At 43.4% G+C, this 26,024-nt stretch overlaps 4 protein-coding genes across 18 annotated transcripts in view; 3 read left to right on the top strand and 1 right to left on the bottom strand.

The window, feature by feature from the left end:
- Nucleotides 1-136: 136 nt before the first annotated feature.
- On the top strand, nt 137-9,682 carry rpgrip1 (RPGR interacting protein 1). Of its 5 annotated transcripts, none has more exons than XM_037113374.1 (31): nt 137-575; nt 970-1,152; nt 1,315-1,368; nt 1,476-1,596; nt 1,774-1,979; nt 2,082-2,184; nt 2,374-2,514; nt 2,680-2,785; nt 2,953-2,976; nt 3,060-3,206; nt 3,288-3,361; nt 3,510-3,730; nt 3,910-4,016; nt 4,107-4,157; nt 4,264-4,443; nt 4,539-4,656; nt 4,898-5,061; nt 5,165-5,510; nt 5,646-5,806; nt 5,988-6,220; nt 6,382-6,497; nt 6,745-6,944; nt 7,168-7,224; nt 7,330-7,517; nt 7,690-7,768; nt 7,863-7,929; nt 8,398-8,492; nt 8,642-8,831; nt 8,912-8,996; nt 9,121-9,248; nt 9,354-9,682. In XM_037113374.1, the coding sequence occupies exons 2-31, from the start codon at nt 1,062-1,064 to the stop codon at nt 9,584-9,586; spliced, it is 4,086 nt and encodes a 1,361-aa protein (XP_036969269.1). In that variant the 5' UTR covers nt 137-575; nt 970-1,061; the 3' UTR covers nt 9,587-9,682. The 5 variants fall into 5 exon arrangements, with proteins under 5 accessions (XP_036969269.1, XP_036969270.1, XP_036969271.1 ...); XM_037113375.1 differs by having other exon boundaries at nt 899-1,152; nt 1,479-1,596; XM_037113376.1 differs by having other exon boundaries at nt 899-1,152; nt 2,377-2,514.
- A 369-nt stretch (nt 9,683-10,051) lies between these two features.
- LOC119026972 (PC-esterase domain-containing protein 1A-like) lies at nt 10,052-14,558 on the top strand. 5 transcript variants are annotated; one of them, XM_037111709.1, is made up of 9 exons: nt 10,052-10,123; nt 10,641-10,728; nt 10,956-11,035; nt 11,200-11,432; nt 11,554-11,701; nt 12,907-13,147; nt 13,700-13,756; nt 13,911-14,060; nt 14,254-14,558. In XM_037111709.1, exons 2-9 carry the CDS (start codon nt 10,656-10,658, stop codon nt 14,391-14,393), a joined length of 1,122 nt encoding a protein of 373 aa, XP_036967604.1. In that variant the 5' UTR covers nt 10,052-10,123; nt 10,641-10,655; the 3' UTR covers nt 14,394-14,558. The 5 variants fall into 5 exon arrangements, with proteins under 5 accessions (XP_036967604.1, XP_036967606.1, XP_036967607.1 ...); XM_037111711.1 differs by having other exon boundaries at nt 10,079-10,123; nt 10,653-10,728; XM_037111712.1 differs by lacking the exon at nt 10,052-10,123 and adding an exon at nt 10,130-10,334 and having other exon boundaries at nt 10,653-10,728.
- Nucleotides 14,559-15,114: 556 nt separating this feature from the next.
- Nucleotides 15,115-26,024, bottom strand: part of LOC119026969 (dynactin subunit 1-like) — a 12,469-nt gene continuing 1,559 nt past the window's right edge. Inside the window, exons 2-32 of one of the 6 annotated variants that reach the window (XM_037111696.1) lie at nt 25,423-25,488; nt 25,111-25,305; nt 24,876-24,954; nt 24,742-24,773; nt 24,307-24,327; nt 23,666-23,689; nt 22,782-22,868; nt 22,253-22,405; nt 22,083-22,106; nt 21,390-21,587; nt 21,034-21,238; nt 20,838-20,916; nt 20,565-20,724; nt 20,357-20,461; nt 20,015-20,206; nt 19,816-19,932; nt 19,563-19,715; nt 19,308-19,468; nt 18,953-19,121; nt 18,782-18,850; nt 18,397-18,609; nt 18,056-18,217; nt 17,813-17,944; nt 17,584-17,709; nt 17,301-17,443; nt 17,039-17,211; nt 16,449-16,567; nt 16,164-16,359; nt 15,974-16,047; nt 15,802-15,891; nt 15,115-15,693 (exon numbers count right to left, since the gene is read on the bottom strand). In XM_037111696.1, the coding sequence (XP_036967591.1) occupies nt 15,556-15,693; nt 15,802-15,891; nt 15,974-16,047; nt 16,164-16,359; nt 16,449-16,567; nt 17,039-17,211; nt 17,301-17,443; nt 17,584-17,709; nt 17,813-17,944; nt 18,056-18,217; nt 18,397-18,609; nt 18,782-18,850; nt 18,953-19,121; nt 19,308-19,468; nt 19,563-19,715; nt 19,816-19,932; nt 20,015-20,206; nt 20,357-20,461; nt 20,565-20,724; nt 20,838-20,916; nt 21,034-21,238; nt 21,390-21,587; nt 22,083-22,106; nt 22,253-22,405; nt 22,782-22,868; nt 23,666-23,689; nt 24,307-24,327; nt 24,742-24,773; nt 24,876-24,954; nt 25,111-25,305; nt 25,423-25,464 (3,831 nt within the window). In that variant the 5' untranslated portion in view covers nt 25,465-25,488 and the 3' untranslated portion in view covers nt 15,115-15,555. The remainder of the gene's footprint in view (nt 15,694-15,801; nt 15,892-15,973; nt 16,048-16,163; nt 16,360-16,448; nt 16,568-17,038; nt 17,212-17,300; nt 17,444-17,583; nt 17,710-17,812; nt 17,945-18,055; nt 18,218-18,396; nt 18,610-18,781; nt 18,851-18,952; nt 19,122-19,307; nt 19,469-19,562; nt 19,716-19,815; nt 19,933-20,014; nt 20,207-20,356; nt 20,462-20,564; nt 20,725-20,837; nt 20,917-21,033; nt 21,239-21,389; nt 21,588-22,082; nt 22,107-22,252; nt 22,406-22,781; nt 22,869-23,665; nt 23,690-24,306; nt 24,328-24,741; nt 24,774-24,875; nt 24,955-25,110; nt 25,306-25,422; nt 25,489-26,024) is intronic. The other 5 variants (XM_037111697.1, XM_037111698.1, XM_037111699.1 and 2 more) reach the window with 5 other exon arrangements.
- tdrd7b (tudor domain containing 7 b) overlaps nt 25,231-26,024 on the top strand; it is a 24,360-nt gene continuing 23,566 nt past the window's right edge. For both annotated transcript variants that reach the window (XM_037111703.1, XM_037111702.1), the window contains exon 1: nt 25,231-25,332. The gene's annotated coding sequence lies outside the window, so the exon portion shown is untranslated. The remainder of the gene's footprint in view (nt 25,333-26,024) is intronic.

Here is a 26,024-nt window from a genome sequence, read left to right as displayed (position 1 = left end):
CCTCTCCTCCTCCCTCTCTGTTTACTTCCCCTTGCTCGTGCACTTAAAGTAACACCTTGAGCACAGATCTTAGACCTGCCTCACTCCAATAATAACTACCCTCAGCCATTACGGGCTTGCAACTAAACTGACTTCAGACCACGTCTTAGATTGTTCATCCTCACGAATGCTAATCAGATTAGCCCAGAGATGGGATTAGCTTCCAGGCAGATGGAGCCCTGAGAGAGACTTCAGGATTGAGTCATGAGAGGAGGCATCATGCACACACACACACACACACACACTCACAGGTTAGTCACTGATGACTGAACGCATGATTACAAACAGTCATTTCGAATCATAATTCAACACATCATTCGCCCAACTCCCAAAAAAATGTCAGTATGGGAAACAACAGAGCTAAAAGAGGCTGGGCAAGAGGGAAAGAGGAAGGGATGAAGAGAGATTAACACTGATATCATCCAAGCACAGGGCGGAGACACACATGCAGAGAGCCAACAACACCAGACTCAAGCCAGAACACCACACATTTCTGCACCAGGGGTGAAACATCTCTGCATGTCCAGCAGACAAGGGTGAGTCCAATATTTTGTTAATACTGTTATAAATGTTGATGTCTATCACTATACAAGGGAAGATGCAAATCACAGTCCTTAGAGTGTGACTGGTGCTTGTCACTAATTGTGCAGCAATGTAGACTTTAAAACAGCAAAAACAAATTGTATACGAGTTGTCACATTTTGGGTTTTCTTCATTAAAATGTATAGGGAAGCTTAAACTTTTGGGGACAACAGCTTCTCCAGGCTTGAGTTGACTTTCTACAACTATAATTACATATATGTAAACAAATGTATGGTCAAAAGCCTGAATTATACTTTTTTTCTGTATGTTGCTGCAGTCCTAAGAACCATCCATATCACCATTTTTCATCTATATTCCTGTTCGTAACTTCCCCTGCATGGCGACCAGAGAACTTGCAGTGGATGTCGGTATGACAAGTTTGCTGCTGTGACATTTCAAAGACTGGAGCTTTGCAACTGGTTGAGTCTGAGTGGGGAGGCATGATGTCGCTGGTGGTGGATGAGACAGCAGGGGATCTCCCAGTCAGAGATGTGGGGCTGATGAGAGGGGGACTGATGCCAACTGCCCCAGGTTTGTGTGTACATACAACAATTCTAGTGACACCTCAGATCATGACATGAGAAGTCATGACAAAATAGCTATCTGTAATAGAAGTGCATTTTTTTAAATTTGTGTGTCTGTGAAGACAAATCTAGACTTTTGACTTGATCTGTCTGTCTGTCACCACCTCAGATACAGTACGCGATGTGAAGCCATGGAAGAAACATCATGTCATGAAGACAAAAGGTAAAGCCACTTAAAACTCACCCTTTCAGATTTCAGCTAGAATATTCAAATAAAAAGCATGAAAAAGTGCTGAATCTTTGTCTCTCTGTCTCCGCCTCTCCGTTCAGTAGATCCTCAGCGCCTGTTTCGGTTTCCCAGAGAGCACCTGGAGGACCTGTGTCTCCGACTGCAAGAGGAAAACAGTGTGCTGAGACAACACACCCGTACACAGGAGCAGAGGCTACGCAGGTAACACACAACATCAACAAGTCAATATAGACACACGCTCCAATGGCTGCAGCCAAGGACAATTGGCCTCAATATGATGTAACTGTGACTAGCTGGGGAAATCATCTCTGTTGCATCCCTTAAAAGATTTTAAAAGATATATGAGAAAAAGTCCTCTAATATGGCCTCTTTGCCCAGGATGTCCACCAGACTGATGCGTCTCCGTCAGGCCCGTCCTGGGTCCAGCGGTGTGAAGGACAGGGACATGGAGGACACCATACAGGAGCTGGAAGCCCGTGTGGCCATGCTGGAGAGTCAGAAAGGGGCGCTACAGAACAAACTCAGCCTGGCCAAGCAGCACATTATGGACCTCGGGGGGCGGACGACTTACAAGTTCAGTAAAGGTGTGTGTGAAAAATATAGCACATGAGTGGAAACCAGGGTGAGAACTGCTTCCTCCACCATCCTGGAACTTCCTCTCTCTCTCCTCTTTTTCTTCTTGTCAGGTAAGAGTATGGAGGTGGAGGGTGGAGTCAGAAGGGCAGCCCAGACTGCCCCACCTCGCTACGGCTCTACGTTTGAAGACACCAGGGCCGAGATGGAGAGATTGTAAGTGTCTGATGTCACATTTAGGAGAACAGAAGTATTTAACTGATATTTGTCAATATGACTGCGAGGCAAATGGCTTTACCAGTCCTGCATTATTCTGTTTGGCATCCTTACACCTGACTCTTTCTTTCGCCTCGACCCCACCCTTTCCCTCCTACACCACCTCTGACTTCCCTCTACCTCTCCCAGCAGGTCCAGTGTGACGGAGCAGGTGAGGGTTACGGAGCTGGAGCTGACCGCCCAGGCGCTCAGAGACACGCTGAGAGACAAAGAGAAAGAGATCGAGGGAACAGTGAGAGAGATCAGGAAGCAACACGCTGACCGACTCAGGTCAGGAGAAATACAATCATTAATATAACTAATACAGCACAAACAGCACCTTTCATTCTAAAGACAGTGTAGTGCTCTGAACAACACTAGCCACTGTTACTTCAGCTACTGCTACAACCGCTACATGTCATTGCAAATAACGCATTTTGTTTATCTGTCTGTCAGGATAAATATCAGAGAGAACGTTGATCTGATCCGTCTGCAGAAGCAGCTTTCAGAAAAGAGCACTGCCCTGAGAGTCACTCGAGAGAGATTCAACAACCTGCAAGAGGTTACATGACCATATCTGTCTATAAATCATTCATTTCCTCCTTTATTGTTTGGTAACATTTTTGATAACATCATCTTCAGAAGTTTAACCAGTAAACACTTACATGTTTTCACTTATTGGTCCTTAAAAGATCAGTATCTTTTTTTGTCCATCTTTCTTCATTCTAGGTATATGAAAATCAGCTGGAAGAGGTAAATGCCCACATATAAAGCTTAATGAATACTTCAAACAAATCAGGTTGGATTGTTTGCTCATAGTTTGCTGTGCACCCCAGAGTCAGAGGTCGCTGAAGGAAAGCCAGGGAGCTCTGCTGGAGAAAGTGGAGGAGCTGACAGAGCAGCTGAAGCAAGAGAGACAGAGAGCCCTGACGCTGGAGGGGCAACTTAACACCTCTACGCTGTCTCTACAGACCCTGGACAAGGTACTTTATCAGCATTTATAAATCCAGACTAAGACAAGATCACATTATGTTTCTTGAAATATTTCATTCTTTCTCTTACAGCTGCAGGAGAGGATATCAGACCTGGAGGGAGAGAGGGATCTGATTAAAGAAAACTATGACACTCTACTGGAGAGGTAAGAGTTCACGTCTTCTAGGTCCTGCAAGACAAGTAATCTCTAAGATGTCATGGAGACATTAACCAGGAGCTTTGAAGGATGAGATCTTTTCCGAAAATTGAGATGAACAGGATATGCCTTTTGACATTTGAATTTTTTTCTCTAGAACTTTATCTGTGCAAAGCAGCAATGATGCCCCCGTGGAAAAACACAGAGGAGTGGACCAGAAGAGAGAGAAACATGGTGAAAACATCAGCAGGACAGACATCCAGAGACTGGAGGAGAGGCTTCTAGCAGAGAGGGAGGAGAGAGGCAGGCTGGAGCTGGAGAAGGAGAAACTGAGACGAGAGAGGGAGATGTTCGAGGAGCAGAGGGAGCGAGAAAGAGGTAGGAGTCTCTGCTTCAGTTTGCGGTTAGTTAATGCAGATAGATTTAAATGCATGGTGTTTTTACAGAGCACCTGAGGGCTTAACAGAGCAAACAATTCATTTATTAACAAAATTAAACAGTATATCAATTTACAGTCCCATTTAATCATTGTGTGTGTCCTGTCTTGTTTCATTTAGAGTTTTCTGGGATGTCAAGAGAACAACAAGAGCATCTGGAACGGGAGGTTCTCCAGTACAAAGAGCAGGTTTCCTATCTGCAGGACAGACTGGACTCTGTCACCAAGGTCGGAGATGAGAAACTGAACAATTATATACATCTGTTTGAAACATCATCCACTTATAAGATTTTTTCATCTCTCTCTTCTCTCCTTTAGGAGTTTGACATGAGTGTAGAGGATCTTAGTGATACTCTTCTTCAGATCAAGGTTCGCACACTTTAAAAATGTATTTTTTTTAACCACTGTTACGACTGCTTTTAAACACAAATGATATGCTTTTCAAACTTGTCGCATTCTTTGCCACCAATTACAGGCATTTCGGATGCAGCAGGAGAGCAGGGCAGCACTGCTTTTCCTCCAGGCTGATGGGAAGGTGGAGGACTCACCACGCGAGCTGGTGAACATCCAAGCGTCGCATGCTGAGGCCGTGCTGGAGTTACAGAAAACCAGAAACCTTCTACAGCTGGAGCACCGCATCAGTACAGACCTGCAGGTACACACACACACACACGTACACACTGAACACATCTCATGAAATATCTCAGCTTTCTTTAAAAGTTTTACTTAAATCAAACTTTCCTTCCCTAGGGAGAGTTGACCACCCTCAACCAGAAGATGGACAGAGAGAGGGAAGAGGTCAGGAGGAGGATGGCAGAAAAAGACAAACTTTTATCAAAAAGAGCTCTTCAGATCAACACTTTACAAGGTACAGTGATAAAAAAAATACACTTGTATATGTAGGGGCAAGAAAATCCAGATCCTAATCATTCACTTCTGTACTGCCTGTCACTGGCATATCACAGTGACTGACTGAATGTATGTCATACATTGATTGACATACAGAAAGGGATGTGTTAACATCTGTTTAACAGAAGTTCAGTTTAAGAGAAAAAGTTTAAACTTCAGGATCTGAAAACTAAAAAATGTTTTGTCTTTGTTCCCTAAAGCTCAGCTGAAAGAGTTAGCATACAGCCCAAGGAACTACAAGCGGACCATACCAATACAGTACACGTGGCCTTCTGTAGACCACGATGTGGTAGAGCCCACTGAAGATGACTTGACATTCTCTCAGCTTAGGGCTGGGGAGTCACTGCTGGAGATCCACCTCAAGGTCTGAAAACACTCAAATATTGTGGCAGAATTTGGTGTATTTTTAATTCAAAATCATTTGGAGCAAGTTTCTCATGAGACGTTTTGTTTTTACGCACCTCCAGGCGGCCACCTTCACCCCAGCAGGGCTCCGCACCATGGGCAGCCTCCGTCCAGGGGCGGACAGGGGTGGGGACATTGTGACCTTCTGTACCTACAGCCTCTTGGACTTCGAGATGCACTCCACTCCTCTGGCCTCAAGTGGCCAACCCAACTACAGCTTCACGTCCCGCTATGCACTAACAGCCCGGGATCTGGGCAGGCTGGGAGGTCAGGGGTCAAGGGTCAGAGTTGAGCTCCACCAGGCAGTTGGAGGGGTGCAGTTTGTGACACATGGAAGCGGGCAGATGTCCCTCATGGGTGCCATGGAAAGGAGAGGGGAGCGCGTGGGTGGACGCGTGAATATCACCGGTGAGTGATGCTGGATAAAGAAACTGGATTTGATGCTACTTTTCCTGCACACAGTCTACATTTTGTTTTGTGGCATTCTTATTTTTTACATAATGCATTGATTGTGTCATGTCTAATAATCTGTCTCTCTCTAAGGCTCTGAGGGTGAAATTGTTGGCGTTTTGGATTTTTGGGTGCGCCTGTATCATCCTGCAGAGCCTGTCGACACTTTGGTAGAGAGAGGAGCTGACAGGCGAACGGACACACACAGGAGTCCTGTGCAGGTCTCTCTTGGCTGGCAAGATACTGGACATGAGGTGAAAAGTAGTGATTACATTTTAAATTCAGTCTGTCAGCTTATACAATACAGTAATTATAATGAGTGTGTTTATCGAAGGATCACTCAGTTCATAAAGAAGACTGCCTTGATTTGTTGCCTGTGCACTTTTCTTGATATTAGTAATATGTCCAGTAACAAAAGGCTGTGTTTCCTCACAGGAGTTACATGACTATGGTGGCGGCATCCCCAATGAGTTGGTGGTTATGTTGGAACGTTGCGTGGGCCTTAACGCTCGCTGGCCTGGAATTCTTCCTGATGCCTACCTGACATACAGGCTCTACGACCTGCCGCCTCACGTCTCTCAAACAGCCCAGTGCACTGCTGACCCAGTGTTCAATGACACCACCAGCTACCCACTGGCAGTGACAGCTGATGTGTTGCACTACCTGAGGTATGATAGTCTGGGGGCTTTTTTTTTCTTGTTTTGTGTATTTTGGCATTTAAGTTGCTTTTTAACTCTTAATTATTTGGCCAAGATAAGAAAGTAACCTAAAGATCTCCACAATTCACAATCTCAAAATGCTGACTACGCTCAACTCTACTCTTGACCAGGTCCAGCAGCTTGTGGGTGTATGTGTATGATGACAGTGATGACCAGATACCACCAGCTTATCTTGCCAAGACCCCCATCCCACTGCGAGGGCTGGCTACAGGCAGGGAGATCAGAGGTGAGGGGGAAGTAAACTTACATAGATATCTGTATCCCTTATTGGAGGAAGCATTCATTTAGATGGAGCTGGAAGCAAACATCACATGTCCCACAACAGCAACTTCTGGCATCTTTTCTCTACGCTTGCTTTAATGGCTTGAAACATTCCACAATGTATTCAAAGTTTCAGGCCTACGGGCAAAATGATCCCTCTGTCGGCTGGGCCCAAACTACCCAATCAGCAGGTTTTCCCTCTGTCCGGCTAGGTGACTATGTTCTGAGGGATCCAGCTGGTGGACCTAGGGGTATGGTCAGGGTCATGTTAAAATGGAAGTACCCCTTCCAGCCATCGGTCGACACCGTGCTGGAAAGACAGGAAAGAGCAATGGAAAGCACCGAGCAGGAGGAGAGGAGGAGAGAGGAGGCCGGAGCATCGCAGAGACCCACTGCAAAGCCTAGAATGAAGGTGATTTTATTTATTCAAGTCTGTCAATAGGTTTGGAAAATACCAATCATACTTTGACGGGCTGTACATGTATTTTATTTGCAATTATTTGCAAATGAGCATGAGAAAGGATGAAAAGCAATGGCAACCTCTAAAAAGAAATAGCTAACTTTATGTCATAGGATGTTAAAGTAGTCACTTCCTGTTCTGTACCTTAATACCTGTTCTTTGATCTGTACCACAGATGCAACCGCTTGAGTCAAGAGAAACCAAAACAGTGCAGAAAGAGACCAAAACTCGTGTAAGGTTTTAAGCACCTACAACAGTAGCAAATTCACTGCCCAGCTGTGTGTTTTCATGATAATTCAAACACTGATATACACTGAATTATTTGTCTTGTTTCCAGCCTCAGCAGCCACCTGTCAAACAGAAAAGCTTACAGAACCTACGACCCGAGCGACCCACCTCTGTGACCACTCGCAAGTCCTCAGAAAGGAAGAGATCCCCCAAGAGGTCACCTAACCTGTACCAGCACACACCCCATCTGACGCCTGAGCCGAGACTGACCACACCGTCTCATTTGCCAACGAGGAAGTAAGTCTTAGATTCGTTGATTTGTTTAAAATGATCAGTTCCAATTAAAATATTTTCAAGATAGATTTAGATAAAATAATTTATATACATAAATATATTATATACATATACACACACACAAACATACATAGTACTTAAAATTGCATATTAAATGTATATAATCTTATTTAAGATCATCAGAGAGAACGACTTCCAGACAATCTTTCACCACGCTGTCAAGGAAAAGTTCTGCCAGTGATGCCAGGATTCAGGTAGGAGCTCTCACAAACAACAGTAATTGGAATTGTTAGACATCAATTGAAAAAGTGCAAGTGAATAAGCTCATATCTCATTTCTTCTTCTCAGGACATTCCCTCTGTGGATCAGGTGTCAATGGATGAAGAGGAGGAGGAAGATGAGAAGAGTGAGAGCGGTAACTATTCATGTACACACAATAGGTCTAAACACCAGCTCTAAGTAAGCTGAAGTCTCTCTTTGCCATTGTTTAAATAAACCCAAATATATCATGTGATAGCCTTCTTCAGTGGTTCTTAAAGTGGGGTCCAGGAACCCCCAAGGGTCCTAAGGGGTGCCCATATAAAAGGTTAATAATTCATTTTCACTATTTCACACAATTACATAATGAATGACTATTTTGGTCATAGGTAAAACATCTAACTGCAAAAATCTTATCAAAGACAAAGAGGTCGTTGGTCTCATCGATGTGCGTTTAGGGGTCCCTTGATGTGAAAACGTTTGAGAATCTCTGGCAATTTGACCTCAAAATCTTCAAAATATGGACATTTATCATACAGATTATTCCAGCAACACACACAAAGCATTTATTAATCAAATAAATCCAGTTCTTCTCATGTTTTTTTTTTTTTTTTTTGCCAAACAGTTGCTGCAGCAGACAGCGAAGCCCCAGAGTCTTCAGAGTCAAGCTCCTCACAAAGTGACATTATCATCATCCCTCCAAAACGAAAAATGAGAAAGGTATGAACAAAGTCACTGAGTGAATGAGAGAAAACATATGAATGAAAGTTTGATTTTTTAATTTAAATGGTCAGGATGTAAATAGATATCCATGTCAATCAGATGTCAGTAAAGGTTTATGAACTAAACACAATTTCAATATGTTTCAGGGAAACAAGCTGAGAGTGGAGATTCTGTCCCTGACGTTTGAACCGTCCTCTGACGTGGCATCGGACCAGTCAGTGCAGTGTGTGTATGTGGAATATCGGCTGCTGGGTGTCCCAATGGAGACGACAGAAACACCCATGTCCCTCCGCAAACCCAGAGAGGGGGAGGAGATTCACTACAACTTCACACGAGGTAAGATTGAATGAGATCTGAACGTTTTCGTTTCAAGAGCCTCTTTATGAACCCTAAATGTATCTTGTTTGTCTCCTCAGTGATTTATGTGGATGGTTCCCACTCAGTTCCGCTCAGACAGTATCTTTACACCATGTTGGAGGGCAGTGACCCCAACCAGGGCAGGTGCTGTCATCAGTGTCATTTTACATGTTAAAGCATGATTAAATACATCAGTTTATGTCTCTGCACTTTATTGATGATGAAAGCACAAAATGTAAGCATGGGTGTCTGTGTGTCATGGCTACAGATTGAAGTTCACAGTCGTCAGCGAGCCGATGGACGATGACGAGGAGTGCGTGGACGTTGGACATGCTTTTCTGGATCTACAGGAACTGCTCCTCACAGGAAATGATGTCATTGAACAACAAATTGACAGTAAGTGTTGTATTCCATTTCAATAGAGGACACATTTCTCAACCCTTTCTGGGATAACATGTCCGTCTGTCTGTCTGTGTCTGTGTCTGTGTCTGTTTCTTCCAGTTGTGAGTGTGGATGAAGACAAGGAGGTGATTGGACACCTGAAAGTGTCTCTGGAAGCAGCGAAAGCTCTGACTGGGATTTACCAGGAGTTTCACCAGAAAAGTGAGACCAAGAAGGAAGACGAGACAAGTGAAGAAGAAGAGGAAGAGAAAGAAGAGGAGCTAGAAGAAGAGAAGAAAAAAGATCCAGTACAAATGATAGATTATGATGATGATGACAGTGACTTCTATTGAAAACAATTAGTATGAGATGAACAGAGAGATTGTATTCTTCCTCACCATTTTCACCATTCCCAAAAGCAACCAAATAAAGAATCTTTTTGAAAGGCATTTGTGGCTTTGAAGTGTATTTGTGGGTAATACATTTGTTATCCAGGTTTATCATGTTCATCTTTATTACTTATTGAAACATTTAACATAACATAACATTCATCTATATCTCTACTCCATGTTATAACAAAAAGTTTCATTTAAAAGGCTTAACATTAATTTGCAATCATTTATAATATATAATACAAAATTGTAATGCTACTAGAATTTTTGGTTTAGAGCTTTTTATAACACAATTTTGACGTAAATGCAAATATTATATAACGTCATTTAACAATAAGCTTTTAAAATGCAGTTATATTCATCACTACTTTTATTTTGTGGCCCAAGTTACTCTCGCGAGACTAAGCCTGATTCAAAATATGCCCAATTGTTACATTTCCGACAGTCGTTGAAAGCCTCATCAAATTGGAGACATCTGTGCATCCCAATAACGGCCGAGTGAGTAATACGTCAAGTGTCGAAGCTACTAAATTGCACAAATTCCGTAACTTTTAGCTTGTTTGAGTTGTCAAATAACTTTAAAAGTTCGGGTTTAGTTTCTGAAACTGAAGACTCCAAATTTCGCTGATATTTAACGAAATTGGCCAACGTTACGGTTAGCTACGTTTGGAGAAAAAAGTAAAGGCGCTGCTAATTTTAAAACGGACAGGTGCGTTATTAGCTTAGAATTCTTCTACTATTGATTAAATGTATATTTTTGCCCCCAGTTCAACTATGGTAAGTTTCTTTTATCTTATGCTAATTTAAGTCAAGGCTAGAGCCAGCCAATTAACTTCGCCTAAAGCTAGGTAACTACAGACGTTTGAATTTCTCCGCCGCCATTAGCAACATTAATTAGACATTCTGTATCTTAGCTGGGCTCTGCTCTCTCCCATTAAAACCGACCCAACGACTTGTCAGCCCTCATATGTCAGGGTGAATGGACCTCTCATTTTCACGTTGTTGTAATTAACAGATTAATCCGCAGATAATGAGGGGTGTGAGCCACACGCAGGCCAGCCAGCTGCTCCATAACAAGTTCATTGTGGTGCTGGGAGACTCCAGTGAGTAACAGTTCACTTCACTTTCTCATGCTCGATAAGCTTTGAACAGGAGCAAGTATGCTTCTTAAAGTTTTACAACAGCCCATTTAAAAGGGATTAATTAATTTCATCCCATTGCATGCAACAGTCAGGAGAAATCTGTGTGCACCCTGCTTTTGGATCGCTCAGTTGTGAACATGGGCCAGCTTTTCCCACTGCTGCTAATGCTGTCTGGATCTCATCCCCAGTTCAGCGGTCGGTGTACAAGGACCTTGTTCTGCTGTTGCAGAAGGAGCAACCTCTCACTTTGGCGCAGCTGAGGAGCAAGGTAAGCCATGTTTAGAGGTCTAACATCACCACGTATAAATACAAGTTATAAGTGATTATTCTAGGCATGATTTCAAAATTTGACTGTGGGAATGTCAGTATCTTTCCCCACATTGGTATAATGTGTCTCCCTTCTTGTCCTCACTTTTTTTTTTTTACCTTAAGGGTGAGATGAGCTTTGAGCAAGACTGTCTGGTGGAAGGAGGTTGTCTAAGTCAAATGCACAATGGAACGGAGTACCGAGAGGTTCGGCAGTTTCGGTCCGACCACCACCTGGTCCGCTTCTACTTTGTGACGCGCGTCTACTCGTACTACATGAAGAGCATCCTCGAAGACTTCCGTCGTGGCTTGAAACCAGATGTAATCATTGTCAACTCCTGCTTGTGGGATATTTCAAGGTGAGTCCTGTAGATTTTGAAGAAGCCCAGAATCTAATCAAATGTAATTTAATTCAACCAGCAAACAGCCTCCGGACATATAAGACAGTATATGTGTCTGTATCCGTGTTGGTTTTTGTAGATACTCTGGTTGGATGGATACGTACAAGGAGAACCTACAGAAGTTCTTTATTGAGTTGAAGGAGACTCTGCCTGAGGAAACCCTGGTCATCTGGAGCCTCACCATGCCCTTAGGAGAGAAGATCAAAGGTGGTTTCCTGGTGTCTGAGGTTTGTCATCCCCAAGCTTCTTCATCGTAGCTGGACATCGACGTTTAGTATTGTTGAGTCAAATTGGTGCACATTGGTGCGTCATTTCTCAGACCCTACTGGGAAATCACAGATGCAAGAGATAAGTGGTGTATCATAACCACTAGTGATTCGTGCAAGTGTCTGCCCACATTAGGGCTGTGCAATATATTCATTAGTGGATTTTCAAATATGATTTTGGCTTATAACGACTGTGAAAACAGATGCGCCATAAGATCATTGTGTCACAGTCAGCGGCACATGACAGCCTGTAGCACATGTATCAGCTCTGTCCAATGATGACTGTGTGCATGCAACACGTCCAGAGCTGACAGTGTCACAGTCACTATGTTCAACACTCATAACTCCTCTTCAGTCTCTTTCTTTTTAAAGTTCACTAAATGCACAATGTTTCCAAAGTCTTTGAGTAATCATGTCAAATAAACCGGGATCTTAAATTGACCAAAATGATAATCCTGGTTATGTTTTTTTGCCATAATCAAGTAGTCTTTGTTCACATCGACTCTGACCTCTGTAGCTATGGCACTGTCCTCAGAACAGCTGTCCTGTGGGCAGCACACCTTCAAGTAGCTGTAAAGACAACATGTGGACAAAACATCCTCACCAGGTTTTTGCAGGAAAAACTCAAAATAATGATCTTATTTATTGACTACAGATCCAGAGTAAGTCTAGAATGAAGCCCACAGTTAAACTGGTAAGCTCAAAGTGAAAATAGGATAATTATGACTTGAGCAGGTGCCTGGACTTTACAAGCTGCGAGATTTATTCACTTGGCACATTTGTAGTTTAAAGACCATATTAATGTGTCAAAGGAGCTCTATGTAGTTTCTAGAGAATAAATTCAGACTCACAATTTTGATATTTACAATATCTGAGGTAATGATACAATCTCATGATTTTTTTTCCATAACTGATAAAAAAAAAAAGGAAAATAATGTCCCCAGAACACTGTTTGAAGCTAGAAAGGTGGCAGGGTCCGCCAAATATACTGTAAAATGGTATGAAATTGAGTTGTCCTCGTAAGGTCAGTTTAAGTCATGAAAACGGAGTTTCTTGGTTTTTTTCACTCTTTATCTGAAGCAGGGTAAGATGTCTACATTGTCTACAGACTTCTGCTGCTCTTCCAGCGTTTTGAATCTTTGTCCTGTCTTTCTCTATTACCTCAGATTGAGCACAAGGCTCCCCAGCTGCGTGACGACGTGATAGAAGCCAACTTTTACAGCGGGACTCTGGGTGACTTTTATGGAATGGATGTATTGGACCTCCACTTCCAGTTCCGCTTCTCCCTGCAGCATCGCACCAAGGACGGAGTCCACTGGAACGCCCTCGCTCACCGCAGGATAACCTCTCTGCTGTTGCAGCACATTGCAGAGGCCTGGGGTGTCTCTATGCCCCGCACGACTGCTGGTGAGGAGGACGACTCTCTTGCTCTCTCTCTCTCTCTCTCTCTCTCACACTGTCACTCATTCTCTCACGCATGCACACACACATAAATATACACCCCAACTGTTAATGCGACCGACATGTGTGGTGCACGCCGTTTTGAAACTAAAATTGGTGACCTACATGAACTGTGTAGATCTGATGAGAAAATATTTGTGTTGGGGGGGGGGGGGTTTACACGTCATCAACACCTCTGCCCATCTCACTCACGGATTTAGATAACGTTAGCAATGGAGGTGGAAAAAAGCGTACCCTCCGAGGCGGCAGATTTCATTAGAGAAGTTGTCAGCCTAATTTTTTATAATGTGACCATGTACAGATGGATACGTTATTATACATTCATACTGTCTTGTAATTCTGCTGGCTTTTTCTCTCAAAATGCATCAGATTAATGCTTTTAAATATGAAATATTCAACATTTTCTTCTGGGGGAAGGAATGGCAACAATGACCTTTTTGATACTTTTTTTTAGGATTTTATTTGATCAAATTATGTTGACATATTTCTTCTTTTTAGGGCTTCCTGGGGTTAATGATCAGCAGCCATCTCAAAGGAATGCTACGAAATGTGCGGGTAAGTCATCTGATGATAATGATGATGATGATGTGTTAACTATGATTAATTCCATACAGGGTTTAACAAAAGAAAATACGGGTCAAAATAGTAAGAGTGCTGTGTGCAGGAAACATGTAGAGAGGTGAACCATTGTTCATTTGCATGTTCACAGTTGACTACTCATCAACCGGAAATTTCGACAACTACAGTCAGGAGTTGAACAGTGCTTCCCTCCCCCTCAGCTACTTTGGAGCTCACAAACCTGCACCACCATCACTGCTTAACCCACCGATGCAGTGGCATCAACAAAAACACAGGAACGGTAAGTGTGCAGTGACATTTGGAAATGGTCCTTCAATCAGAGCACCCCGGTCAACTTTCACTCTGCACTGCAGTAAAAGTATTTCTTTGTAATACCAAGTTACATTTATCTGTGTGTATCTGATCTAGTGTTGTTGTCTTGAAATCGCCATGTCCACTCTAGATACCATTAACGTGTTGTGCTTGTTCTGCAGATCTTTACGGTTGGTTCCAGCACGACTTGGAATGCTATGAACACCATAGCAACAAGAGAAGGAGCCGTCACACCAGACACTACGCTCCGTACAGCCACCAGAGACCCAGCCGATACGCTCGTCGTGGCTACAACGACTGAGGCGGAGAGCTTTAGATTGTAATTTTTTATTGTTTTAGTTGTTTAAATTTTCAGTAAGTTTTATTGTTCTTTTATCACTAAGAATAGATTTTAATTTTTTTCATTCAAAAGAATTTTAAAAAGAATTTGTGTTTTTTATATAAAGTGGATACTAAAATTTCAGGAGTGGACTGTTTTGTTTTTTTACTTATTTAGAAATTAAACACTTCCTAGAATTTTAAATTCACAATCTTTTCATCCCTCTGCATGTCCCAGACCTCTGGTAAAATAGCAGGTGTGGCTTTGGAATACAATTCAACAAGATCCTTACATCCAGTCACTTAAGTGCAAGTCACTAGACCCAAACATTTTGATCCCTTGAAGGGCCAATGGTGAAAAACAAAATGGACCTAGGAAGTGTCAGTGTCACTGCCAGCGTGTCTGGATTATGAAAAATAATTAAGGATCCTACATATTTAAAGAGCATTTTGTACTCACAAAAATTCTAAAATTTATTTCACTACGAACATTGGTTTAGCTTTTAACTTTGATCAAATTTTGAATAAACTGGTACCGTAAAATGTAGATGACCGAAATTCTGAAAATCCTCACATTCTGTTCTACAGAACAAAAACATGACTGAGCAGTGGACCTTCCAAGTTGACTGTAAAATGTGGAGCAGCTCTGTTCTGTAAACGTCGGATTACAGGTGACATACAAGTTGACACTGACACATTGATAAAGAGGTTTCTTGTTCTGAAGTGAATTGCTAACTTTTATTGGCTGACTACAAATACAAAAAGATACAAAGGAGGGAAATATCAATAGGTGCAAAAATGACTTGTTGCTCACTTTCCCACAAAGAGTTGGTAAAACTGGTGCATACAAACTCAGTAATGACAACATGACGCCTTCATAGTGTGACATTCAGCAGTCAAATCCGTTTTGGACTTCATTCAGAATTATTAAACTCCTATTAGTTTTACAACAATAGAAAGACATTGCTGAGACTCGGTTTTATTAGTGCTATAGTGTTAACTTATGCAAATATTGAATACAATTTCCTGAGAAGAGAGCAGAGTGATAGGGATAAAAAGAGCAGAACGCTGGAAGTGGAAGCTGGAATGAGAAAGAAAAGCTTTTTTTGATTTCAATCATGGCTGTGGGTCAGTGGCTTGCCAGTTTAGGTCATGAGGAGGTGGTGCACTTTCTGCAGCTGCTGCTGTGACAGGACAAGCCGGTGGACTTGTTCCTGTCCAGGAGTGCACGGAATGGCAACACGACCGACAAATACTGTTCCTCCCTGCTTCTCTCCCTTGGCCTAGGAAACAACACATAAGTATACATGATATTATTTCCTGAACAAATATAACAATCTGATTACAAAAGATGAAGCATACAGAATATACAGTACTCTGCGTGGATTTACCTTAACAAAGGAGGAGATTGGGAAGGTGGCGAAGTCAGAGGAAGCCTTTGCTCCGGGCTGGTATGACACGACATGTTCAGCTACTTCTCCCTGAAACCGACAAGTGTGAAAATGTTTGATTTTGTTCTACTGTCAACATCTTACAGAGAATAGATGATTCTGATGTTGTCACCTTGAGCTTGTCCAGAGCAGTGCTGAGGTTCTGCAGCCGAGCCGTCTGCTCCAGCAGCTGGGCACTGGCACTAACTGGATTGAGAACAGAAATTGAACAGGTAACATCCTCCATTTTGAACAGCATTAGGAACACACACACACACACACACATACTCAAAGGGGACAAAAGCCTGGAAATTGAAACACACCGGCTGTCTTCCCGGTGACGTCCACAACCTTAACCTCGCTGCTAAGCTTGAGCAGAGTTGCCAGCAGTTGGTCAGTCCTGCGGTAGATGCCTGTGTTGAGTCCGTCAGGCGGCATGGAGCTTTCTTTGGAGACCTGTGGCAGTTTGGGAGGGCAGAGTGGAGGCAGGGCTGCCAGCTGGGCTCTCATCTTCTCTGCCTGCAAGTCAAATGTAGTCTGGGTCAATATTCCTGGCCCTCACCAGCCAGAATTCATACCATAACATAAAAATATCAACAGCAATGTACCTTGAGTCTGTTGTTTTCGTTCTTGAGGTGTTTGATGCCCAGTCTCTGAGCCTCAACCTGCTGCCTGAGGAGAGGGGAGTCCACCACCTGAAGTGCTCCAGCCAGGGATGGAGGCAGACCTGGTGGAGAGAAAGGGGAAAAAAGTAAGAAACATTTCATCACAAGATCTGAAAAAAAATTCTAAAAATTTGATTAGTGTCTGGGAGGAATAACACATTTACTTCTGTTGCTGTAGTACAATCAATGGAAGTGGAAAACAGCCATGCATACAGTTTTTTTTAAACTGTAATCTACAGAATGTAAGTATATATTTTTTTGGTATCTTATGATGACAAAACTAATTTTCTAAGGGTAATTTTATTTTGCTATTCCGGCACCTCCACATAACAAAAGGATGTTTTGCGCAATGCTTTGTTGAGAGAAAATGATTTTATAAAGATTCATAATAGTGGACCATGACAGTTTCAAGGCAAACCATGTATACTTTGTTCAAACTTATGCATTTAAAATGTGTTAGTAAAGTATCTCAGTGAATAAGACTGAAGTATAGTCTGATGAGGTGAAGTGACAATGACCACACAGTAATTCACCTCCTGGAGATCCCTGAACGACTGAGGCAATTCCAGGGACAGTCGGGCCTCTTGATACCAGGCCTTCAATGGTCATCTTTGATTGGTTGTTAATGCGTTGCTTCAGCTCTGCCTTCTCCGCCTCCAGCTGGTCGATATCAGCCTGCAGAGCGTCCATCGTCTCCTCAAACTCCCTGAAGATGAGGAGAGAGGAAAGTGAGCAAGGAAACGGGGAGATGAAAAAAAGTTGAAATGTGTTCTTGTTCTTCTCTTTGCTTCTTACTTTTCTTTCTTCTTGAGCAGGGCGAGGTTCTCGTCCAGTTTGGTCTGAATCTTCTCCACCCGCTCATCCGCGTCTTTGGTGGAGGTGTCAAGCTTCTTCTCCAGCAGGCTCAGACGGACGTTGGCCTCACTCAGCTCCTCGCCCTGAGGGAGAGAGGTGCAGCCATATTAATTACACCTCCTCTGTTTTTGATTTTAAGTGAGCCGACCCGTTTGGATCTCTTGACTTCACTAAGAAAGGTCGAGTGTTTTTTTTGTCTGAGGTGTTTGCACGAGCGCATCACCTTGATCTTGAGCGACTTCTTGACCTCCCTGATGACCGTCTCTCTGTCTTCCAGCTTCACTCCCAGACCCTCAGCATCAGTCATCTCAGCCCTGACGGTGGCTGCTCTCACCTCCACTGGCGGGGTCTAAGGACATGGGCGACATTGATCAGTACTGGCACCGGGGAAAGAAAAAAAAAGAGAGACAAATGGCAGAAATACGCTCAGTTTTCACTGTTTGAACACACACCGTGCCCTGTGGTTTGTCAGCATCATACTCCCCTTCCTGCATGGCTGTGGCCATCTTGTTCATGGTGGCGATGACGGCGCTGCAGGACTGACGCAGAGACTCTGGGCCATTCAAGCCTTGAGAGCCGTACACCTTTAAGAAAGATTGTTGCTTTAAATAACATCTGCAAACCAAAACCAACCAAATATTTCTATGTCCAGGGTTATCGGGCGAATCAGGAGTGATTATTGACAGCTAAACTACCTGGTCCACAGCCTTGCAGGCGATATCCTCTAGTTTAAGAGCATTGAGCCCCTCCTGTTCTGCCAGTGGAGCGACCAGCTGAGCTCCAGCTGCAGCCACCTCCTGCAGAACAGCCACCACCCGGGTCTGCTGGCGCCTGCACTCTGTCAACATCTCCGACACCTTCCAGAGAAGACACAACAGATCAGTCAGATATATACTGTGCATTAATCATCTCTTTGTGTGTGTACCTTAGTGGATCAGTAAACATAAGACAGCGTGTCAATAGATGATAGAAAGGATTAATGTTATGATTAGACAAAGAGGAAGCTTTCAAGATGTCTGTTAGTTCATTTGCACACCTGTTGTCCAAAATTGAGGGCAGCGGGAACTCCAGCCACATCTGTTCCAGGCATGCGCCGGCGTATCTTCTTACAGAACTGTCTGATATCAGAGCAGGAAGTTTCCAGGTCCTTCAGCAGGACAACGAGGCCAGAGCTCTCCTGACCTGCAGACAGGAACGCCCGCAGACGAGCCACCTCCACCGCCATGCAGTCCAGGGCACTCTGGGTAAACTGAGGGTGGGAGGAAGGTACGGGTGAAGTAAGAAAATCCTAATACTATATTCTCATGTACGGTTTATTTTGCCTGACACGTTTCCTTATTAAAATAGTTTTTTTTCCCCCTACTGTAAAAAGTGCAACTGTTAAAAGCTTTATAATTAGGGGAAGATGATGCTTGGAGTACCTTAATATGGTCAGCCAGCTGCACTGTGCAGTCTTCAGTCTGATCTGCCAGATGGACACTGTACAGTTGCTGCAAGACAAAACAAAAGAGAGAAACTTCATGTTTAAGAACACGTTAGGGTGTTTACAGCTTTTTTTTTTTGTTACTAAAAGTGAAGCACTCTCTTGTTACCTGATAGTACTTGATGGCCTTGGTCAGAGGTTCCACCTGAACAGTCTCATCTAGCTGATCTTTATGCAGCAGGTCGATGAAATAGTCCAGAGAGCGCTCATGGAAGCTCATTTCAGTGTAGAGCGTACCCATGCGCTTGAAAACCTCCACGTCACAGGTGTTCAGAGACCTGGAACCAGAGCAGGAAGAGGGAAAAGAACAGACCAGTTTTGTTAGTGATTTAGGTTTAAGAGGTCACAGCAACAGTTAATGGTTTTTCTAGAGGACTCAAATATTTAATAGTTCTACTTTTGTTACTGGACAGTAATCCCATATTTTATTTCTGGCACATAAATGATGAACATGCAGTGCTTACTGTTCATATTTGTGCAGCGTGGCCTGCAGCAGGCTGAGCGAGTACACCAGTCCTGAGGCAAAGCTGCGCTGCTCTCCTGGAGGTCCTCTGAGCCCCGTCCCCTGGGCCATGTTCCCATTCAAGTCAAACTTCTCCTGTGCCTGTTTACTGATCAGCTCAGCCTGCCAGGTAAGGGACACACACATACAGCCGCATTACTTAGAGTCAAGCAATTGCACACAAATGAACCTACAAGCATTCGCACAGTGGCTGTACCTTGCAGATGAGCCTGGGAATGAGCAGAAGGACCAGAATACAGTCGTGATCGCCGCCGTGACGAAGGAAGGAGTCCGGCATGAAGGAGGTGAGGAGAGATACCTGTCTGTTGGACTGAGCCACCTCCATTTTCCTCAGCTCCATCTCAATGGCCTAGGGACACAGATTATAAGTATAAAGCCTTATAGGTGTAAAAGCAGTCAGCTTCTATCAGTCATCATTCCTGGCACGATAACAAGTTAAGCCTTCCTACCTTGGCATAAGCTTTGGTCTCTGCAAACTTAATTTTGAAGTCAAACAGCTCAGCGGGAGGTTGTTGAACTTGTTCAGCGTTTGCATTCTGCTGGCTGATCAGATCCCTGTTGGCCTCCTGTAAAAAGCAAACACAACTTCACGCCCAAAGCCTCCTCTTCTAATGTACATCCTTTATTCATCTCATCCTCTCCACCCACCTGCAGCCCGGCAGTGAGCTCTCTGTATTTGCTGATGGTCTGCTGGTAATCAGCGACAGTCTCCTGGGCGGCCTCCACCCTTTTCTCAGCCTCCCTGACCTTTGCTACACTCAGGTCCAGCTGCTCCCGCAGCTCCATTTCTGTCTCACGGGCATTCTCCTGGAGCTCGTCGTTCATCTCATTGATGGCCTCCTGTTGGCAGAAGAAAAGACGTCAGCGAAAGGTCGATAAAAGGTTTCTCACACCATCATGTTGGTGATAATGGAAACCAGTGAGATTTTTATCCACAAAATCTGTGGTGTTAACAATGAAAATCAGCATCATAAATTCATTTGTTCTGACCAGATCGGTGACTGTCTCTCTCAGCTCCCTGACTTTCTCCTCCAGGTCAAGGTTCCTCTCCGTCAGGGTCTCCACCATCTCCTCTGACCCCAGAGCAGCATCAACCTAACACAGGTGCACACGCACAAACAAGCATGTTTGTGCAGTTAAATTCTCCGACAAACAACCATCATATTCAACCTCTCCTCCTGTGTCCCGCTAACTTTACCTGCTCCTTCAGTTCATCGATGGTGGCCTCGGCCTGCTTGACCTCCTCCTGCAGCTTTTCCTTCTGAGTCCTCAGAGTCTCCAGCTCAGTGTTCTTCTTCTCCATCTGTTTCTGCAGCTTGACATGCTCCTGCTTCTCTGAAGAGGAAAGGTCGCGCATCCTGACGAGGAAAAGGACAATTAAAAGAAGGCTTTTGTCAGCTTCAAACCCCCAGTCTAGACCTGGATTTTTTAGTACTTCAATGAAAATTAGCTTTTTAGACATCTGACTGACCGAACCAAAGCCTCCTTCAGTCTGCCGTTCTGCTCCTCCAGCTGTTTGACATGGTAACTGGAGGCAGCTCCATCTGAGCCTGCAGGAGAAACAGAAAAATAAACGAAAACAAAACGTAGGGCATCAGAACATGAATAAAGGAAGGCAAAGTTGGAGAGACAGAGACAGAAGAGATTAAGAGGCACTGGGTACATACCTTTTTCTGAAATCTCATGTCTGAGGATCTCCAGGTCCATGGAGAGCTCCTCCACCCTCTCTTTCAGCGTGTCCACCTCCACTTGCAGAGACTCTGCCCGCTCCTCAGCCATCTCTTTGTCCAGTGTGGCCATCTCGATGGCGTCGGCTGTGTCCGCCATCTCTTCCATGTAGCGGTCCTTTGCCTCTTGTGCCTCACGGGCTTCCTGTGAGGAGGAAAATAAAACACCAGATCTCATCAGATCAGTCTCATACGCTGTAAATGGAGCTGCTTCGTTTCACACTTTGAATACCTCGATAATGCTTCAATTCAGACTTAGAACAAACAAATTATTTGTATTCTATTGTTTGTTTTACCTTCTTGGCCTCTTTTAGTTGTTTCTGCAAATCAGCCTGCTGCTCCTGCATTTTGTTCTTCCACTCCTGAAGCTGCTCCAGCTGGATCTTGTGTTTCTCAAGCTCCTTCAGCTTGGCCTTGTCCTCCGTTCGCTTCATCTTCAGCGTTTCGAGCTTCTCCTCCAGGTCCTTGACCTGAGCTCGCATCGATTCCTCCTCCTGGGAAGGATAGGTGGATGGAGAGGAGAGGCGAGAGGGCAGTTGCCTTTAGCTACTTGAGAGGATTACCTGGACTTTATTTGTGTCCCAAGATTTGATTTTAAGCCAGTGAAGAAACAATGCGCTGATAAAGTCCAACCACCAAAAATGTTTTTTTGTTCGGTTTTAAATTACTTTGCGAATAACCTTCTCAATTATTGGACTTGAAAATCTGACTTCCCCAACTCACACAAGAGGCTCCAGTAGAAACATTAAAGAGCAACAAAGGAAATTTAATCCAATACTTCCAAACACAATAGTGGAAATAAGTATTACTCAGTGTCTCAGCAGGTTGAATCATGCAACATCACCAAAGAAATCAATGTGAGGACATAAAACCATCTTAAAGTTCTGAGAGGGTGTGCTGGGGGCCATTTTGCCCTCCGATGTTTTGAGTTTGTTAGTAAACTCATGCCGGGTATCATCAGCATGCATGGAGCCATTAGAAAACTCTACCTGCTTGGAAATGGCAGGTTCCACCTGGTTGAACAATGACAACATGGATGAAATGGGACAAAAGACATTAAAAAGACAAACATGATGGAAATGTCGACCTTTTGTGCTTGTGGTGTTGAACTGAACTCCATTTGACAACATGCAGATCCTCCTTATCGTCAGTGACCCACCTTGCTTGGAGTAGCTGGGACTGGTGCTGCCGCTGCTGCAGGTGAGCCGCTGGGCTGAGGCACGACGGGGGCCCCCAGCGCACCCTGGTGGGAGGACAGGCCGGCCTCACTGACATCACCAGACAGGGAGGAGGACAGGCTCTCACGAGACGCCTGCTCATCAGCAAAGGGGAGTGATGAGGGATGAAACGGAGGAAGAGAGGGGAGATTATTTTAAGGTCAGTAAACAAACCAATAATAAAAAGGAAAAGCTTCTCCCAGAGTGAACCCCGCAGAAGAGTGAACATGCCGTGTTATGTGCTGTGCCGCCAGATTGATTGTGATAGCTTTAATAAAATACAACAAAATGAGTCTTCCAGGACCAAACATTTCACCTCAGAGTCCCTCAACAGTTCCCACAGACACCACTTTCAGCTCGTTTATGTGGTATAGTCCTGCACCTGTGCACCGAAGACCGACAAATCACCAGTTTGCAGTGACAAAACAAATCACCACTCCCTGTGAGGTACACTGATATCATGTTGCATACCCTCAGCGACAGGCTGGTGCGTCCGGAGGGTCGTAGCAAAAGTGACGGGAGGGAGGTGGCAGGCGTTAGTCGACTTGGAGTGGTAAACTGCCACAGTGCGATCACAGAGACTGTTAGGACTCAGTTATTCATAAAAGTCTGCCACAAGTTAGCCTGACATTACAGAATGAAACCATGGTGGCGCTGTGTTCTCATTTATACACACTGTAATTATCAAGTCAGTTATACCACTGCGCTGTTACTGTATAAGGCTTTCATGCAAGTGTAAGAAAACAAGCTTGGAAAAAAAACACACAAAAAAAACAGTATAATCACCATGTTCAGACAAACATGATTCAATGTATTACTTATTAAATCTTTAACATGCTGATTGTAGTTTTAAGGCAAGCTTCCATTAGATACCAGAAGAAGGGTGAGGCAGCACTACATAGTTACAGTAACTGACTCCCAGTGCTGTATTTATCCATTTAAATAAATAATAATAAACATAAAATAAATGGCATGTGCATTCAACACAAATTACACCATTTCAACAAACTACAATAACTTATATTCTGTTAACTAATGTTATGATATATGGCATCGGCTGAAAAGCACAACAAGCAGCCCACCCCAGCAGCAATGATTAATCTCTTACAATAATGAAAGCTGTCAAATGTAAAACTCCAATTTTCAAATTGGATATAACCCTAACCCTACTTCTTATCGTGCAACACAAAAATGCATGGCCTTTGAAAACATTCCAGACGCTTGAAGCTGTGCCCTTGATTTAACCCGAGCATCCAGATTTTTTTTTTAAAAATGTAAATAAAACATTTCAGAATGAACCACTGTTTCTGTTCTGATGCCAAATGACCTCCCCTGTCTGCTGTAGACAAGCTCACCTTGGCAGAGCGGCGGGTAGAGGACTGGAGGAAGGGAGGAGTTGAGTAGTAGAGAGAGGGATGGACACATGCACGCCCACACACACACACACACACACACGTACACACACACGAATATATGCACACACATCCGATGGTGAAGCAAGATAAGAGATTAGCAGCACATAAGAAGCATACCCACTGTTAGTTTATATCCACTGATCATGGCTTTTCACAGCTGCATGCATCATATTTTATAATAGTTATAAAAACAAATTAGAATTCATGCAACAATGTTTGAACAGTGGCAGAACTTTACTGAGCTGGGAGACCAAGAGTCATGAGAAAGACACCACCACGATGACTATAAAACTTTCCTAACGTTGGCTACTGAGTGTGAACGCCGGATGCCTCAACCAGGACGAAAAAGTCAATAAAAGAACATGAGCAGACAAACAACAACACTTTGGTGTACAAAATGAGAGTGCAGCCACTGAAAAACGGGAGAAAATAAAGAGAAAATGACGCATAATGTCTTTACGTCCCGTGCAAAACGTCAACACGTAAGAGGATTGCTTGCATATAAAAGATGAGTAGCCACATTAGTGTTATTAACAACAAACCAAGGCAAAAGCAAATGTGTTGAATTTAAACAGTTCTACCTTCTTAATGCTCGCAGGAGTCTGCAAAAGTCATTAAAAACAGAAAAGGAGGCAAAACAGAAACTCATTTGCATTGTACAGAAAAAAAATCATAATATATAATCAAGGAATTTTTTGAAAATGGAGAGGGAGAGCACTGTTAGTCACCTCACAACTCTTTGAAAGTAATTTAACTGCTTTACTGGTCTGGTTAATCTTGTTCAACCCATTCAGACCAATACAAATGCTATGGAAAAGGGCAGGGTTGACTTTAAAGTGTCAGTAGTCCCCTTTAACAGAGTAACATATATGGAAAAAAACATATTTTTAAATCCACAGTACGTTACAAAGATCCAAAGAATCCAACCATCTCAAAAGATAGTCATGAACATACCAGAATACTAAAGTGTTGAAAGAAATAAAAAAAGGCAGTGAGTAACATTAATGGTTGCCTACCTGCTTGGCTGTTTTGGGAGTCTCGGGAATGTCTTAAAGAAACAAATAAAGAATCGTTATCAAGTGTAATTATTATGATCTGTTATTCTGTTTCAAAAGCATGTATATTTTACACAGCTGTGGCTCAAACTCACCTTTTTGTCTCAGCGATTTTGCAGGGCCCGTTTCGGATTCTGGTGAAGTGGCACTGGAGCCATCATCCACCACCTGGAGCTGTACAGAGAAACACAAAAGCAACTATGGGTCTATTGATACGTTGACAATAATGCACCTAAACCCCTTCAATTTGCTTAGTAAAATTAGGTTTACTGGTTGTTGGTAACTGGATTGTGCAACATCTTCACATTACAACACATTTGTGTCACCAACCTGGGACTGTCTGACAAATATCCCATGATTTTCCTCACAGGTGAAGTATCGTTTCCCCTGCACGGTGCCATCGTTCTTGCCTTTGGCCTCATTCAGTATGACGCCAACCCATTTCCCAGAAGCAAAAAGGGTGGCGCCAATATAGGCAACAGTACCGCGCTGACCCTTCCCGATCACCTCCACTACAGAGCCGATCTGGGAGACACAGAAGAACAGGAGATTGTGAGTTATTAGTTAATAAGTTAATAGTAATGTGTTTATTTCTTTCTTTGTCTGAAGACGTTTTAAGTCTGAATTTGAAAAGTGACCTACCTTCGGAGGTTTACCACTCTCCACACTTCCAGCGCTGCTCATTTTGCTGATCAGTGGGCTGGTCAGCTGGAGGAAATACAGATGGGGAGAGGTGAGAGGGAAGAGGAGGAAACGTGAGAGACAGTAAAGGAGGGTGTAATGGGAATTAAGTCATTAGATGCCGGGGAATTAATTGTTTAAATTTCAGATTTCCTCAGGCATTTTAGGTCAAAGGTTTGTGGGAGTATGCATGACAAAGAATTTCTACTATTATCCATCAGACCATCAAAAGACACAAACAGACAGCATTGTTTTATGTATAACTACAATGTCCCACAATTTCCCATGCTCCGGCTATTAAGAGCAGTTTTAGGACTCAAAAATATTGACCGATAAAACAGTCTTGAGGCCATGAAGCACAGACACACACTCATGCACCCAGTCATATGTCCTGGGCCACAATAGACTTCCTAATAAACAAGCCGTATCACTGCCTCGCTCACACAAAGATGCTCATTCAAGACAGAGTAGGTCTGCGGTACAGTCTAATCCTTTTACAGAGCTGTAGGGACATGTGAATTCACGCTGCCACACAGTTTTCAACCACAGGGCAAAACCCTTTT

This window comes from Acanthopagrus latus, chromosome 10, assembly GCF_904848185.1.
Source record: "Acanthopagrus latus isolate v.2019 chromosome 10, fAcaLat1.1, whole genome shotgun sequence".
Lineage (NCBI taxonomy): Eukaryota > Metazoa > Chordata > Actinopteri > Spariformes > Sparidae > Acanthopagrus > Acanthopagrus latus.
Note: the sequence above shows the minus strand (reverse complement) of the source record. Positions and strands in the feature narration are given on the sequence as shown.

Excerpts from the sequence above, each read along its gene's own strand:
- rpgrip1 (XM_037113374.1), top strand. The coding sequence starts at position 1,062 with ATGATGTCGCTGGTGGTGGATGAGACAGCAGGGGATCTCCCAGTCAGA. Across the intron at positions 2,977-3,059 it reads ATGAAAATCAGCTGGAAGAG|AGTCAGAGGTCGCTGAAGGA; the intron begins GTAAATGCCCAC and ends TGTGCACCCCAG. Across the intron at positions 8,997-9,120 it reads AGTGACCCCAACCAGGGCAG|ATTGAAGTTCACAGTCGTCA; the intron begins GTGCTGTCATCA and ends TCATGGCTACAG.
- LOC119026972 (XM_037111708.1), top strand. The coding sequence starts at position 10,373 with ATGTATATTTTTGCCCCCAGTTCAACTATG. Across the intron at positions 10,729-10,955 it reads TGTGGTGCTGGGAGACTCCA|TTCAGCGGTCGGTGTACAAG; the intron begins GTGAGTAACAGT and ends TCTCATCCCCAG. Across the intron at positions 13,757-13,910 it reads GAATGCTACGAAATGTGCGG|TTGACTACTCATCAACCGGA; the intron begins GTAAGTCATCTG and ends GCATGTTCACAG.